The 15151-nt window shown below is 51.6% G+C and overlaps 1 protein-coding gene across 3 annotated transcripts; it reads right to left on the bottom strand.

The window, feature by feature from the left end:
- Positions 1-327: 327 nt before the first annotated feature.
- On the bottom strand, positions 328-14840 carry ZFP91 (ZFP91 zinc finger protein, atypical E3 ubiquitin ligase). Of its 3 annotated transcripts, none has more exons than XM_062495971.1 (11): positions 14386-14840; positions 13702-13727; positions 8683-8898; positions 8435-8471; positions 7898-7990; positions 7437-7559; positions 5831-5881; positions 5229-5307; positions 4850-4964; positions 4267-4366; positions 328-3952 (listed from the first exon to the last, which is right to left on the bottom strand). In XM_062495971.1, exons 1-11 carry the CDS (start codon positions 14724-14726, stop codon positions 3442-3444), a joined length of 1692 nt encoding a protein of 563 aa, XP_062351955.1. In that variant the 5' UTR covers positions 14727-14840; the 3' UTR covers positions 328-3441. The 3 variants fall into 3 exon arrangements, with proteins under 3 accessions (XP_062351955.1, XP_062351956.1, XP_062351957.1); XM_062495972.1 differs by having other exon boundaries at positions 7898-7987; XM_062495973.1 differs by lacking the exons at positions 13702-13727; positions 14386-14840 and adding an exon at positions 11762-13686 and having other exon boundaries at positions 8683-10072.
- Between the last annotated feature and the right edge of the window lie 311 nt (positions 14841-15151).

The raw sequence follows: 15151 nt of genomic DNA, 5'->3' as shown, positions 1-15151 counted from the left end.
ATTGCTCAACACCTCAGCCCGGCCAGCCGGCTGGAGCCTGAGCAGGGCCAGGCAATGCTCGAGGGCTGCCCCCAGGCTGGAGATCCTGCAGCAGCCCCAAGCCGAACTGCAACCCAAACCATGGCAGAAGGATCTGTGCCAGGTGTTTCTAACCCTCTCATGCCCAGAGGGGCCCTGCCCTAAAGAGGGGCTGCAGACAGGGAAAGGTATCCCAGCCAGCCCACAACAACACCGGCCACCCCACAGGTGAGCTGCACACACCAAGACAAAAACAGCCCTTTGGGTTGGGTTGGTTTTTCCTCAGTATGTTTATTTTGGTTATGCATTACCCAGATCAAGAGTGAGAAAAACCCCAGGAGTTGAAAAGCAGCTTCCCATGAATACTACAGTGTGCCTGCCTCGGGGTCCCCATATGCCCAGCAGCTTCCTTGCCACCCCGTGGCTACTGCAGAAGCTGCTGAGCTTGGGGGGCCCCTAGCCCCAGCCCAGTAGCCAAGAGCCCCCAAAGTGCTGCCCGTGTCAAAGGGCCTTGTGCCCCCTCCGATCCCTCCCCAGGGAGAAAAAAAAAATAAATACAGGGGAAAAAAATACAAAAAAGTTTATTGCAAACTACTACAATAATTTATTGAAGCAAACTGCATGCGAGTGAAGGAGAGACATCGAGGGGAGGAGGAGCTGCAGGAGGGCTGTCAGTTTTAGGGCTTCAGAAGGGTGTGGAAAGGGAGCTACACATGTCTCCTGCATCAGGGGCGAGCAGGCTGTGGTTAGAAGACAGACAGGCACCTGGCCACGGCCAGAAAATGAAAAGGGAGAGCTACAAGAGGTGTAATGGAAGGACAAGGCAGGGAGCGGCAGGGATCAGAGGTGTCCAGACTGGGAAGCAAAGGAAATGTTTGATTTTGCATCCCAGAAGTGCAGCCAGGGGCAAACCCTGTTCCACTGGGGCAGACGTGGGACGAGCAAGTCTCCCCCAGCCCGGTGCCAAGTGCTGGGTCACCAGAGGTGAGCAAGCCCTTGGCCCAAAGAAAAGCCTTTTAGTGCCATCCCTTGACCAACATACCCCCGAGCTCTCCTTTAGTGTTCTGTGCAAGGTTCTGCCCACCCTGCACCTCCCACAGGCACAGGGGCCAGCAGCAACAGGTAGGAAGGACATAGCCAACCTGCCCTGAGGGCCACCAAGTGTCCCCAGAGAGAAGCCTCACATTGCTGGGGGTGAAACCATCAGAGCTGGGCTAACTGCTGGCCTCAGTGTACTGCCCCTCTCTAGCCTGCAAGGGGAGGGGACCAGCTGCCACCCAGAAAGTTTCCTGCTGCAAACCACAGTAAAGCAATCCAAGAAAGACACTGGATCATCTCAACCGAAGGAACTGGTTTAGTTTAAGACCATTCCACAGACCTGCCACCAGGTGTGCTGGGCCCCCACGTGAGCCAGGCTGCTGCCACAGCATGAGGACGTGGGATGCCCACACCCAGGGCACAGGACACCCAACTGCTCAGCCTCGATCCGCCCCAACACCAGGAAGTGCTTCGGCTTGCTCTGACAAAGGTATCAGTGTAAGGGGGGAGGATGAAGGGAGGGAAGGGGGCAAACCAGGACAAACAGCCTGAGAAAAGCCAGCATGTTTGGGCCACAGCTGGATTTCCAGGCATCACAGGGGACAGAGTGGGTGTTCAGAGTCAGTTTCCTGTTAATCCAATTAAATTTCACATTTTATTGCAGTTTTCCAGACCCCAGGTACCCGATTTCATCAATCTGCTGTGTGCTACAGACCAGCTCAGCTGATCTTGTGCTCAGACAAGCTCAGCTCAGCTCTGCTCCCAACCGCAGCAACTCAACCAAAAAACCAAGCAAACAAACAAAAAAAACAGGTTATTCTTCACCTCTTCCAAAACTGCTACGAATTCAAGGCCACTGAATCTCCACACAAAGTTTCAGAGAAGAGCAAAAAAAATCCAAGTCTCCATAGCAGACACATCTTATCCTATGTAAACTTTTTCAAGGGCTCAAAGTTGCCCTAACTACACCAGCAGGCAACACCTGACCCACCATGTTTCAGGGAAAGCTGGAGTGTCTGTGCAGAAAAGAGAAGCTTTCAGAACACGGCTACACAATCCACCCCCAAAAATGAGGGCAGGGAGAAATGCAGACAGCCCCTTAGTCCCACATCAATCTATTGCCTTCGATAAACAAGCCTGAGAAAACCATATCCAGTCCCTGCTGCGTCTTTGTCTAGACCTGGAAAGGAGAGGCAGAGTTGGATGAGGAGCACCACATCCCCCAGCAGCAAGTAGCTCACGGCTGTCCCGAGTCACAAGAACAAGTTCCTGGCTAACAACGTCCTTCCCCCAAAGGCTGGAGGCAGAACAGGCATTTAATGCAAAGGAGCTCACCCGGAGCTGGGAGGGAGGGAGACACAGCCCATCACTCACCTCATCCTCCTGCTAACACGCTGCTGCAGAGACTCCCACTGCACACAGGCTCTTCTCCAGGGGCTCTCCCTCTACTCTGGAAAAGCTTCGAGACACATCTGACTCCAGAGTGCTGCCTTCACCTCAGCTCTCCCGGCTGCTGGCACGATGGCACTGGAGCTCCCTGCACTGGAGCCTACTGGAAAACAGCCTGAACCCCTTCCACCCCCGCCCCCTAAGAACAGAACTAAAAAATACCGACCCTTTTTTAAACAATAAATAAGGAATCTTGTTACCACAACACAAAAACGAAGCATGTTCAAAGTGCAAATTACTGTCGTCAAACTGGGATGCTCCTCCTTGCCTCTCCCACGCAGGGCTCCTGTAGCCCCCGGGCCTCTCCAAGCAAACACGATCTACGAGCCAAGGCGTTCCCTCCCTTCACTTCCTGCTAGGGCTGGAGCAGGGGAGCGCGGTGGGAGCTGGACATGCACTGCTGCTTCACAGCTCACCCTGCCGAGGGGCTAAAGTGCCAAACTCCTAGCCCCGGCAAGGAAGGAGGAGACTGCAAGGACCAGAGTGCAGTGGTGCATAGAAGTCGGGACCAGGGGAGAGGGAGTCCTAAGGAACTTCTCCAGAGCATGTCCAACGCTTTTTAGTTTGCCAGTGGGGCCACGCCAAGGAGCCAGAAAGGCAACTGCTTTGGGGTAGAGCGAAGGGTTTTGGCAGTGCCCCCTCCCTTGGAGAAATCCGCCGATCAATCCAACTTGCTCTGGCAATGGCAGCATGTGCCCCTTTCCACAAAGGGGCCGTGGGAGAGAGAGAAGTGGTTGGGAGAAAGAGGATGTGCTGTGATCTGCGCTGGAGGGGAGCAGACCCTTCAGTTATTTACTAGTATTGTAAGTTTTGTTTAACTTTCCTCTCTTTCTGTAAGTGCCTCCTCCCTTTTTTTTTCTTTTTTTTGTTTTTTTTTTCCTTTTCCTTTTAAATACAGAGTCCCAACTGTCCCAGCACCCAGGTGCTCCCCTGCCACTAGGGTCCAGTGGAGTCTGAATCTTCAATGAGCACCTCTGTACTGGCTTCCAGCATCTCTGTGTTCATGACCAGCCCCTCTGGGTTCGCGCTGCTGCCGCTGCCCACGAAGAGCTTGCCGTCAGCCACCAGGCTCACGCGCTCTGCCCCGCCACAGTAGGGCTTTGGCATCCCCTCTGGGCTCAGCAGCAGGCAATCTGCTGGGGGAGCACTGCCCAGGGGATCAGGGAGCAGTGGGAGGCCCTGGCCATCTGTCGGTGGCACAATGGCCTCGGGATTAGTGCCCAGGATATCGGTGCTGGTGATCAGGGCACCTGCGTTGGCAGCCAGTGCTTCAGCAATGAGCACCTCGGGGTGACTCTTGGCTTTGTGGGCCACGACGCTGTCCTTCTTCTCGAATTTCTTGCCACAAATATTGCAGGAGAACTGGTAGAAGGAGTCTGCATCGTGCTTCTTCATGTGCCAGTTGAGGGAAGCCTTCTGCCGGCACGTGAATCCGCAGATCTCACACCTGGGAGGGGACAACGAGGAGGTCACAACAAAGGGACATCCACACACGCTCACAGGGACACTAGTGGTGAGGTGGCAGCCCAGGAAAACAGCAGGGGCTCGCTATTGTCACTGCAGCTCCAGCTCTGAATTTATTTACTGAGGGCTTACACTCCCCAGATCCGCACCAAGACACTGCCCTGAGGAGCAGGTGACACAAGCACGTGTTCAAAGAGAGCCAGGACACCAGGAACAGGCTCCAGCCCCGACTTCAGAGCTGCTCTGAAATGGGTGTCTTGGGGAGCAGCAGGGCAAGGCACAGGCAGAGTTACTCACTGCAAGGGCTTCTCGCCCGTGTGGATCATCCGGTGCACTGCCAAGTTGTGGGAGCTCTTGAAGGCCCGGGCGCAGTACTCGCAGATGTAATCCCTTTGATCTGAAAGACAACAGCAGTTGCAGCATTGCTCTCCCACAGACCTGCTCCCTTTCCCAACTCTCAGACAGTGCAGGTAAAGCTGCCCAAGGAGAACTACCAAGTTCTGGGAGGAGGTGTCCCACAACACACCACAGCCGCTGATCTGGAGAGGTGAAGCATGATTAAGACTCCCCTAAGAGCTAATTATCCACTCTGACCAACACTCAAAGGCTGGCAAATTGGGATAAATCAGACTTTATCTGTAGAGGTTTATTCCTCTACAGAGCCCCTGAGTGATGCTTGCCAGAAGGAGAATAAAACCTCTATAGTCTAAAATAAAAGATGGTAATCCAGAAGACAGTAATACCCTGCCACTGCTGCTGCAAATCTGTGCCACCTGACTTGGCTTCACTCTCCCCAGAAGTCCCAGAGGCTTTTCCCTTTTCCCACTGTCTGTTCACTGACCTGAAGAGGAGTTTGTATCTATTTCCCATCCCCCTGTACCTGTGTGATGTTTGGCATGCCGCAGGAGCTGCTTCTGGAGCCGGAAAAGCCGACCGCAGGAGGGGTGAGGACACACGTATTTCTTCTTCAGTAAGTGCTGATATTTTATGTGATGCTGGAAAGAAAGAGTGGAAATTTGCAGCGGAGTGAACAGCTGAGGTTCACTCAAGTTTAGATTTCCACTGGAAAATAAAACACACATGACATCCAGCAACCTGACAAACACTCACACACGCGGCTACAACTGGCCACAATGAAATCTTCCAAAATGACAGCATCAGAAAGGGGTGTGAGTGCCAGTGGAAGTTTAGCTGCCTGCTCCAAGCACTCCTTCCCTGCCCTCCCACATGCCACAGAGGAAGTGAACACCTCCACCAACCTGCAGGTACCGCGGGTGGGCCAGGACCGTTCCGCAGCCTTCCATCTCACAGCGGACATACTGGATCGGAGGCTTCTTCCTGGGAAATCAGCAACAAGAGGGGCAGAGTGCTTGGCTGCTTCTATGATCAAGTGATTCTACAGATAAAGATTCTATATATGTCCTACTTAGAATCACAATTCTCTGTGTCTGTGAGTGGCTTACGTGTCTCATGCCACAAATAAGTGCAAGCACAGCAAAGCACGATTGCTCCAAAACCCCTGCCTGGGCTGTGACACAGTTGCTGTCCAAGAGCCACCTTTTCTCCTGCCACTATTTGAGGGCTCTTCCTAGAGCTGGGAAAACCTCAGGAAACCCAGAATTGTCAGAGCCTTACTGCTGGGCAATGCCATGGGAGGATCAACTGAGAAGTGGGGAGGGGGCTGGTTCACTTGGAAGAAATCATACCAACACCTACAGAAGAGGGAAGACAAGGTATGCTGATATTTTTGGGTTTTATTCCCTTTAAGGCATAGAAATGGCTTTGGGACAATCCATGTCTACATGTAGGACACAAGGGAAGCAACTATGCAGAAAAGAACTGGGCTGAGAGGATCAATTACCTTCTCTTGGGCAGCCTTGGGCTCTTGTCATCCTTTCTCCTCCTTCCCCTCCTGTAACAGGGAATACAGAAAGAGAGCTGAGAGAAGCTTCTTTGCATTAGCAGTGGGCAGAGACTTTGACGTGTATGCTGTACTGCCTCATTAACTGCATGAAATAAATGGTCTAGAAAAAAAAAACCACAAAAACTGAGTGCAAGTTGGAGACAGATTCAAAATATGAAGAATTCCAGAGAAATAAATGCTTCACGTGGTTTGCTCTCTCAATACTTCCCATTTCCTAATGCATTTTTCATAAACATATAGTTTTGCCAACACAGTCTAGAACTGACAGTGCACCCGATTTCCTCTGCTCTGCTGGGGAACATTCCTCACCATGGGAAAGCATCCACCTGCCTGATCAGGAAGAATGGGATTAATGATCCAGCAGCTATTTTACAGGCCTCTCAATTAGCTACAGCAGCTTCTGTACCTGTCAAGACAAAAATCTAGGCTCTGTCTGAGCAGACCTGTGCTCACATGTAAACTGCAGCCTCCCAGGCCACAGCTCTGCCCAGCTCTGCCTTCCTGATCCCATTGCTGCAGAGACACGTGGAGTAGATTGATGGAAGTATTTTCTAGACTCTACTGAGACATGTCTATTGATGGCAAGCCAGGAACATACTGAACACACACTCAGCATTCAAGCCAAGCCCTCAGAAGAGCCACAGGTTTTATTACGCATAAAAAGCAGTGTCTGATTCAAACAACAAAACCTCAAGCCTCAGAAAGCACTCTCCAACAGACAAAAATGTTCTCAAAACTTCAGCCTCCTCACTCCTCTCCACTGTTAAACAGCAGAAGCTCAGGAATAGCAAGGGAAATTACACTAGCAGTGTGCAGCAGGTCAGCAGAGGGAGCCCGGGCCATTCCAACCACTCAGAGAAGAGCTGAGGTACAAAACCAGCTCCTTTTTCTCCCCCCCCCCCCCCCCCATATTATCCCAAAGAAAGGCTTTGGTAGTCACATAAACCAATCTCCCTCTGTTACCAGGAGAAATGCTTCAGCCATGAGTTCCAGTCACAGCACACCCGAAGCTGTCAGGCCACTGGTGACTGTGTGGCAAAAGTTTGTTGTTTTACTTATCAAAAGCCAGGGGAAAACAGCTGATTTTTCTGAGCTCTGGTAAAGAAAGTCACAAATGTAAAAGGACACTTACCACACACATAAGGTATTCCAGTGACAAGATATCCCAGTGTCTGCCCCCAGCACACAGCAGGAATGCTGCCCTCTCCCACTGGCTTTCAGGATCCACTCGAGGCATCACAAGGAACCCATTGTAAGGACACCCCAAAGTATTTCCCACTGTGTGGTCACACCCATGGAGGCTGACTAACCACAGGATGATGAAAAAACCCTCCACTTAAGCTAAAGTCTGATTTTTTTGTGGCTGCACACAGGCAAGATGTGAGGGCACAGGATAAACAGTGCTGCCCTGTCAGCTCTCATGCCCAGAGGAGGAGGAGGAGGGGGATGGGGGGAACCAGCAACAATTAAACACTGTTGTACACCAGTAAGAATGCAAAACACACAGCACACACTGGCATGTGTAACTGCAGAGTTTACTCACTTCCTCGGTGGTTCTTCATCCTCCTGAAACTCGTTCTCTTCTTTCACTTCCACTTTAATCTCTTTCTGCCTTTCTTTTTCCTCCTTCCCCTTGCTAGCTTTTCTCCTTTGCTTTGGTGCTTCCCTACAAAGACACAAATGCAACATATTATTGCAATACTCTTCCCACTGCCTGCTTTTTGCAAAGATTTAAAAAAAGAAATGGACCCCAGTTCAGGTCTATTCTTCAAGTCCCACTTTCAAGCAGAAGTGGGAACCAGGCTTAGGGAAGCATCCAGCAGCCAGCAAGGCTCTAAAGAATTCAATTCCTGAGGGAAGAACAGTTCTGGCCAATGCAGGCAGTGTTTAGAACCATTCCACCAAATCAACTAGCACAGGTGCTTTGGGGCATATTAAGGTAATTCAGGTAACATGCCCAGATTTCTTGGTCAAAACCCTCAGTAAGTACATAATCCAATATACTTCTCTAGGTGGGGCTTGTAGGTCTCATCTCTGGGATCATCTTTGAAGGGAACTTCTTCCTCACTGATGAGCATCTCCTCATCATCATCGCTGCTGGGAGAAAAGGAGAAGAGAGGACTTTGGCAGCAACTGCTTGGCCCCTACTGCAAGAATATCCGTGCACCACCCCCCAGCATGGAAAGGACACTATTACATAGCAGTTCCTCATCCAGCAGGACTGGGGAAAGGTAACATCCTGCACTGACCAAGGAGCACAGCAACAACCAAAACAGGCCAGGCAGAACTGTGTCCTCTCCTGAACCTACCCACCCACAGCAACAAAGCTACCAGGTGGAATGCCCAGATTACATCTTACTATCAATTTCACCACAGTATCTCTGCACATCTGCGCGCACTGGAACTGCAAAGGCAAGGGACCAAAGGAGACAGAGCGTGTGGGTCCCATGGAACACCTCACGCAAGCGTTTGTTTTCGAGCAACTCAGGCCCACCTTGAGACACTGAATAGGAAGAACCACCACAAAACGACATGTCCTACCTGACTCCATCTGGAGGTTGATGCTCTTCTGTGACCACTGAAAGGAAAAGTCACCATTAGGTTTCAAAGTGTGTTCGCTGCAGTGAGCTCATCTGTCTCACGGTACCTCCGTCGACATTCAGAGCCGGGAGTGCTGGTGGCAGAAGGTACCCGTGACAAGCAGCACCACGCCAGCACCAGCCGCACGCCCAGAGTGACACCCACAGCCGGCTCCCTGACCGTCCCCAGGCCTCCCATGCCCCACGTACCGTACTCCAGCTGGTCGGCGTTGGGCTCTGACTTGCAGATGAGCTGCAGCGAGCCTGCCTTGGATCTGGAGGTGCGGGAATTCTCGGAGTCGCGCTGCCGAGCGGCGGCCGCCGTCCGGCTGCTGCGCCAGCTCCGGCTGGGCCGGGCCGTGCCCACGGGAGAGCCATGGCTCAGCACGCTGGACACTTCCTCTTCTTCCTTCTCTTCTTTGGGAGCTAAAACAGGCGTTGCAGGCTCTTTCATCATAGTACAAAACCCCTGAATCCCATAGTTAATCACACCTTAAACCCCTGCCTGCTGTGGGAACCTACTCAGCCCTCTCTGCTGAGCCCAGACACTCCCCAGGTCCTCATCTCAGCAAACCTTCTCTTAAAACTCTCCTCACATTGTCCCTAAGGAAAGACACTAATATTTAAAAGCAGATTACATTTCCCTTGGATAATGACTTCTACGACGATGATTTGCTGGCTCTAAGCACAACAAAAGAGACACTTGTAAAGCTCAGCAAGTGCTTTATGAAAGGCTGGCTTCAAAGTTGGGCCATGTGGAAAGTCATGTTTAGAGAATCCCCCAAACATATACTTCACTGGAATTGTACACCTGGCAATATCCCTGAGGGATCTGAGCTGGATGTTTCTAGTGCTGTGCTAGAGCAAAAAGCATTACAAATGCTGTTAGCCCGAGGTCTCCATGCTTATTTACAGCTTGTACAGGTGGTTTCCTTTTGGCTCATGGCTGGTCTCCAAACATGCTTTGGCAAGATAACAACTGGCTGAAATGTCTTGCGAACAAGTTAATCCCTTAAAAACTAAAATTCCCAAGTACAGTTCATGTGATCTCACTTTTTGGTGCTTGCTGTGACACTGGGCCTTCAGGAACTCAAAGCCTTTTTAAATGTGACAGATGATCACAGAAAGATTTGGGTTGGAAGGGACCTTAAATCTCATCTCATTCCAACCCCTGCCATGGGTAGCAACACCTTCCACTAGCTCAGGCTGCTCCAAGCCCTGTCCAACCTGGCCTTGGATATTTCCAGGAATGAGGAATCCACAACTTCTCCAATTCCTCCCAGCCTTCCATCTCCAGTTTTGCATCAGGCCTTCTGAACCAAATGATCCCTTTTCTCCTAGCACGCAGTTTGCTTTGCATTACTCACTGTCTGCTCTTTGATTAGCAGGGTGGGAATAAGCAACATTTGGCTGGAAAAGCCTGACTGGAATCCCGGATGTGAGACATCACATTGTGTTGTAAACCATCAAGCTGCTGTCTTGCATGTATAAACTTCACCATCAGAGCATGTACTGCACCTTCTTGGCTTTCTTTAGCAGATCTCAAGGCGACTGCTGCACCTTCTCAGTCTTCATGGCGAACATCTCAGGTTTTTGAATGCTAAATCAAACCCAAAGACACTTGAAACCATCCTCTAGAAATTCCCCCGTGAACCACTACCGTGTTGCCAAGGATAGCACACACTGCTGCTCTGGAAGAGCTGTATTCCCTTGGAAGATCGGGCATTCAGCTGATTGCTTATCATTTTAAAAATCAGGCTCACAGAACTGAAGCAGACCTGCCTGAGAACACACCTGGACAGAGCACAACCCTCACCCAGCAGCTTTGCTTCCTTCCTCTAAAGTGAAAGTCTTTGATAAGCCTTTTCCCAGGATTTCTCCTTCCTACTTCCTCTGCTTCAGCAAGGCTGTCTAACAGATTCAGGGCATTTTTACTTGCTGAGAATACCCAGGTACCTCCCAAACACCATCCTCAGGAGATGTATCAAGTATTTATTTTGCCACAGAACTCACAGTGATACAGAGATATGAGCTGAAAAACCTTCTCATTCTAGATCCTCCCAACATGGTCCCTGGTCCCTATCCAAGGGTCAGGGCTGCACCAGGAAACTTCTGTCTGTCAAGTGTTCAGATGCAGGAACAGCTGGCATCAGCAAACTCCAAGGCCTTTCCCAAAATATGGGAAGTTCTAGATTTGGAATAAATTTTTGTCTCTTTTTCCTTCACAAAAAATAGATTAAAAATTGTGAGCGAATGTCAGTCTCTGGGAGAAGAGACAAGAAAAGGGAACCTGGAAGGACACTCACAGTGAAGCTGTGGCTTCATTTAGACAACCAAAAGACAAGGCTCTGAGCACTGCTCTGCTTTTCAACAGAACAGACTTTGATTTATAAAGCATTTAAAAGCTTCTTACTGACCCTGCAGATAATTTCAGAAAATACATGTGTGCAATTAAGTGAAAGGAAAGTAAACTATTAATTGCTAAGTTAAAAAGCTGTCATAAAAATAAATGCACCACAACATATGCACACCTCTGAGATTTAAGGCAGCAACCAGACAACAGATAAGGCACCAGACACCTGGGTTTATAATGGCATGGACAAAAATGAAACTCAAGAAAAATATCCAAGTGCAAAGCTCCATTCAAAGGGCTCTCCCCTACCAGAGCACTGTGGAACTGTACAGATGGGACACAGGAAAATCCTTGGATGGTTTGGGCAGTCTGAACTATTTAAATTCAGTGCATTTTTATAAAGTTTGGTTTTAAGTAATGACATTTCTCTCTCCAAACAGTGACAAAGCCTTAAGGGAAAGCAGTCAGTCCCAAAAGGAGCATGAAGCATTAAGATTAAAACTCTTAGGTATAATGTGAGTACATGTGAGTACTCTCTGTACAAACCCATTTGGTACTACCTGAGCCTCAAAATTTTCTATCTTTTTTTAAATCTGCCAAACCTGACTGTTTTCTTAGCAAAAGCCCTGGATTTGAGAACAGGCTTCCAGGGAAGTGACTCTCTTGATTAAAATGAAAATTATTCCCACAACGATACAGAGTGCTGTGGGAAGCCAGACGTGAACTCTGCTACACAGCCACTGCAGCTACACAAATTCATTTGTAAACTGAGATTAAACATTCTACTTATGCATCCAATACTCCTGCAGGCACAAGTTGGGAAATCCTGCGACGGCATGACTAAGCAGGCAACAGGGAATAGCCAGGGAACACAGGCTGACACTGCAGCTGCCCCCATGCACGCCGCTGCAGTGACAGTCACACTCAGGTACACACCTTTGGCTCATCTCCCCTCTAAATTCCCATCAGACCTGCACAGCCAGAACTCCCAAGGAGATGCTGGAGAAGCCTGATCCCATGGCTCTGTACCACAGCTCCCAGGGAATATTCCAAACTGGATCTAGCAGTTGACAGTAAAGGCTAATACTGCAATGCAATGCAATGCAATGCAATAACAAAACAAAACAAAAAAAAAAAAAAAAAAAAAAAAAAATAAACTTCTGCTAAAGCCCAACAGGAGAAGGAGGAGGAGGAGGAGGGAGAAGCCTCTCTCCTTCTTCTGCACAACCTGTCTAAGGAAGACACTCCTCAGCCTGTTTCCAGGTCCTCTGCAACCAGCACAAGGTGCAAAAGGGCTTCATCCAGCGTGCAGCCAAGACACAGGAGTGCAGCTTCCTCACTTCTGTAGACTAAAAAACAAACCAGAAACAAACAACCCCCGCCCCCCATGGCACAGATTTCCTCTGGCCCAGAAGTCAGCTCTTCCCAGTGCCAATTTCCATGCAACTATTCCCTACCATCATTCTGGCTGCAAATCTAATCAGGAAAAGAATAGAGCCCCAGAAGTTTAACTAGCACTTTTTCCACTCTCACCTTCAAGCACAGCTGAAACTCTCAGAGCACAAGTTAAAAGCTAAAATGGCTCGAGTGCAGATGGCCCCCAAACCTGGGAATTTCAGTTTGACAGCTTTCACTTCCTGGGGTAAAAATGGGAATAATCTGCCCGTTTTCCACCACTACCACTAAGTGTTTCTCCTTAAACCAGAAATACCAAGCATGACCATTAAAGTCTTAACTCTATACACATATGAAGCTAAACTTTTTTAGACATTTTAGCAACTGTGCTTTGATGTAAAAGGTTGAAGCTCTGACATAATCTTCCTGCCTACCCTTTACACAGTGAGGGGTAAATACACACGAGCAAGGTTTGGGATCAACAAACAGCGGTTAATTCTGCTTCAGTCTGTAAAAACACACCTTGCCAGCTGGAACTGGGATGGATTTCTACACCCAAATGGAATAAAGACTTGTAGGAAGAAAGCTAAAGAGTTACCAAAACACAAGAATAACAGCAGCTTCCGAGACACAACTGCTGGCAAACAAACCGAGACAGCTCCAGGAGAAAGGGGAATTCATCTGCACAGGTGTGTGACCTCCTTTCCTCAATGCTTCATTCTGCCACAATTCTCTGGTGCCAGATCAAAAACAACACTACACAAAGCTCTTTACTTGGACCCGTTTCAGAAGTCATCACCAGGTGAGGAGAAAAGCCCTCTAACTTTGGGATTTTTCTTTTTGCTTTTTAGGTTGGGTTTTGTTCCTTTTTTTTTTTAACAATAAATTGTTAAATAGGTGCTCAAAGTTCACAGTGTGCACTGGAAAACTAAAGTTCTGCTCCAGCTCACAGATCCCCACAGGTGGGGCTTTTGTCTTCTGACCCTACTCACACCACCAGTTCTGAATAATTTTCACTTCCACCCCTGAAGACATCAGCCTAAATAAAACCATAATCCACTAAAGGCAGAAAAGAACAAGTGTGAATGTCTGAACACACCAATTTCCACACAACCTTCCCAGGTCTCTCCAGGATCTACTCCTGTATTTCTAAGCACCGAAGAGAAGTGAACCCAGGATTTGCCAGCTACTTGGGACTGGTGTGCAACAAGAACTGTCAAACCATGGAGCAGCCCAGCCTCACACTCCCAACAGCCATGGAAAGCCCGAGTACTTTTTGGGACAGTAAGATTTTGCAGGTTGGGTACATGCCAACACCAGCAGCAACTTATCACCGTTCCACAGTCTTGAGACTCAGAAAAAATCCTGCTCATCACCCAGCACTAAAACATTCTTTAAAAGGAACATCCAAAAGGAGTGAGCTAAGCCATAGGATTTTCTAGATGGAACACAACACCAGGAGTGAGTAATTCAGCTCTTACCTTTACCAGCAACTTTATCTGTGCACCTGAAAGAAACATAAAAGCTAGTGTAAGAGCCAGACGCTATGGGATGGGGGCAGCAACAAGGAACTGAATGGAGATGTGCCCAGATTCCTCAAAGTCCCGGTGCCTCTCTATTGGATTATTTTTCAACCCCTCATGCCAAGGTGGATTGTTTCAGCTGCAGGAAGCTGAAGGCAACTAGAGGAATATCCAACAGCAAAGGCCCAGCCATGCCCAGGAGAGTTATCGGGGATCCCAGGGGGATCTCGTGCTTAGAACAGGGCAGAACAGCTGCACTTCCAAAGGCTCCGGTGTCCTGCTCATGATCGGTGCAGCGAATGCAGCATCTCCTGCCGGGAGCGCAGACCCCACCGTCTCCCTCACCCAGACCTTTGGTAGACGCGGCCAGACCACGCTGGCGCCGCGGGGCACCGGGACAGCGGCCGCTGCCCGAGGGCACTGCGCAGCCAGCGATTCCCGGGACACTGCCCTTCCTGGGAAGGGACCCGCGGGGCCGGCGCAGCCCGGCCGGAACAAAGGGGCGGTGGCGCGGGACACCCCGCGGCCGGAGGGGGCCCCAGGGCCTGGGCCCGTTCGCGCGGGTCAGACAGAGGCCGCCCGCAGGTCCCCGGCCGCGATCCCCGGAAGGCGCGGGCGGAGTCCGGCGCTGGAGGGACTCACCCGGCCCGGGGGGCCTTCCTGGCCGCGGGCGGCGTCTCGGCGGCGGGCTGCTCGGCGGCGGGCCGCGCCCCGGGGCTGCTCCGCCGACGTCGGGGATACTCGGCCTTCCGGCGGCGGGATGCGGCGGCGGCAGCTCCCCCCGCGGCCGAAGCGGCGCGGCCGCGGTCCCGGCCGCCCCTCAGCACCCGGCTGCCGCCGGACTCCTCCCCCTGATCAGCGGCGGGTGGCGGCGGTGGACGGCGGCGGCCCGAAGCCGGCGGTCTGTCTGCGGCGGGCGGCGGTCCCGGGGAGGGCGGCGGCTCGGCGGCGGCGCCTCCCGGCTGCTCGGTGCCCGCCGGCATCGGGGCGGCAGCGGCGGCGGCGGGGCCGGGACGGCCGCGCTCCACCCTCGGTCGGGCACGCCCGCCCCCGCCGCCCGCGGCCAATCAGCGACCGCCGCCCGCCTCCACGCGCGGCCCCTGCGCCCCGCCCCCCCTCCGCGATCACCAATCCACGGGCGGGACGCGAGAAACGGCCCTGCCTCCCAGGCCCGAGTCCCCCCCGCCCGCCGCGCTCACGCCGCTCGCGCGCCGCCTGACCAATAGGCGGCCCGGCCGGGGCGGGACCCGCCCCCCCACTTCCGATCGGCCAATCAGCGCGCTGCTCCCGCGCGCGCCCCGGACTCGCGCCGCCTCTCGCGCAGGCGCTGCCGCGGCCGCTGCTCTCGAGCTCCCGCTCCCCACCCCCCCCCCCCCCCCCCCCCCGGCCGGCCCCGCTCAGCGCCCAC

Source organism: Cinclus cinclus, chromosome 6 (assembly GCF_963662255.1).
Source record: "Cinclus cinclus chromosome 6, bCinCin1.1, whole genome shotgun sequence".
Taxonomy (NCBI): Eukaryota; Metazoa; Chordata; class Aves; order Passeriformes; family Cinclidae; genus Cinclus; species Cinclus cinclus.
Note: the sequence above shows the minus strand (reverse complement) of the source record. Positions and strands in the feature narration are given on the sequence as shown.

Coding starts and splice junctions, on each gene's coding strand:
- ZFP91 (XM_062495971.1), bottom strand. CDS start 14,726: ATGCCGGCGGGCACCGAGCAGCCGGGAGGCGCCGCCGCCGAGCCGCCG. Junction 7,991..8,434: donor CAACCTCCAGATGGAGTCAG/GTAGGACATGTC, acceptor CTTTTCTCCCAG/CAGCGATGATGATGAGGAGA. Junction 4,965..5,228: donor CCCACCCGCGGTACCTGCAG/GTTGGTGGAGGT, acceptor CTTTCTTTCCAG/CATCACATAAAATATCAGCA.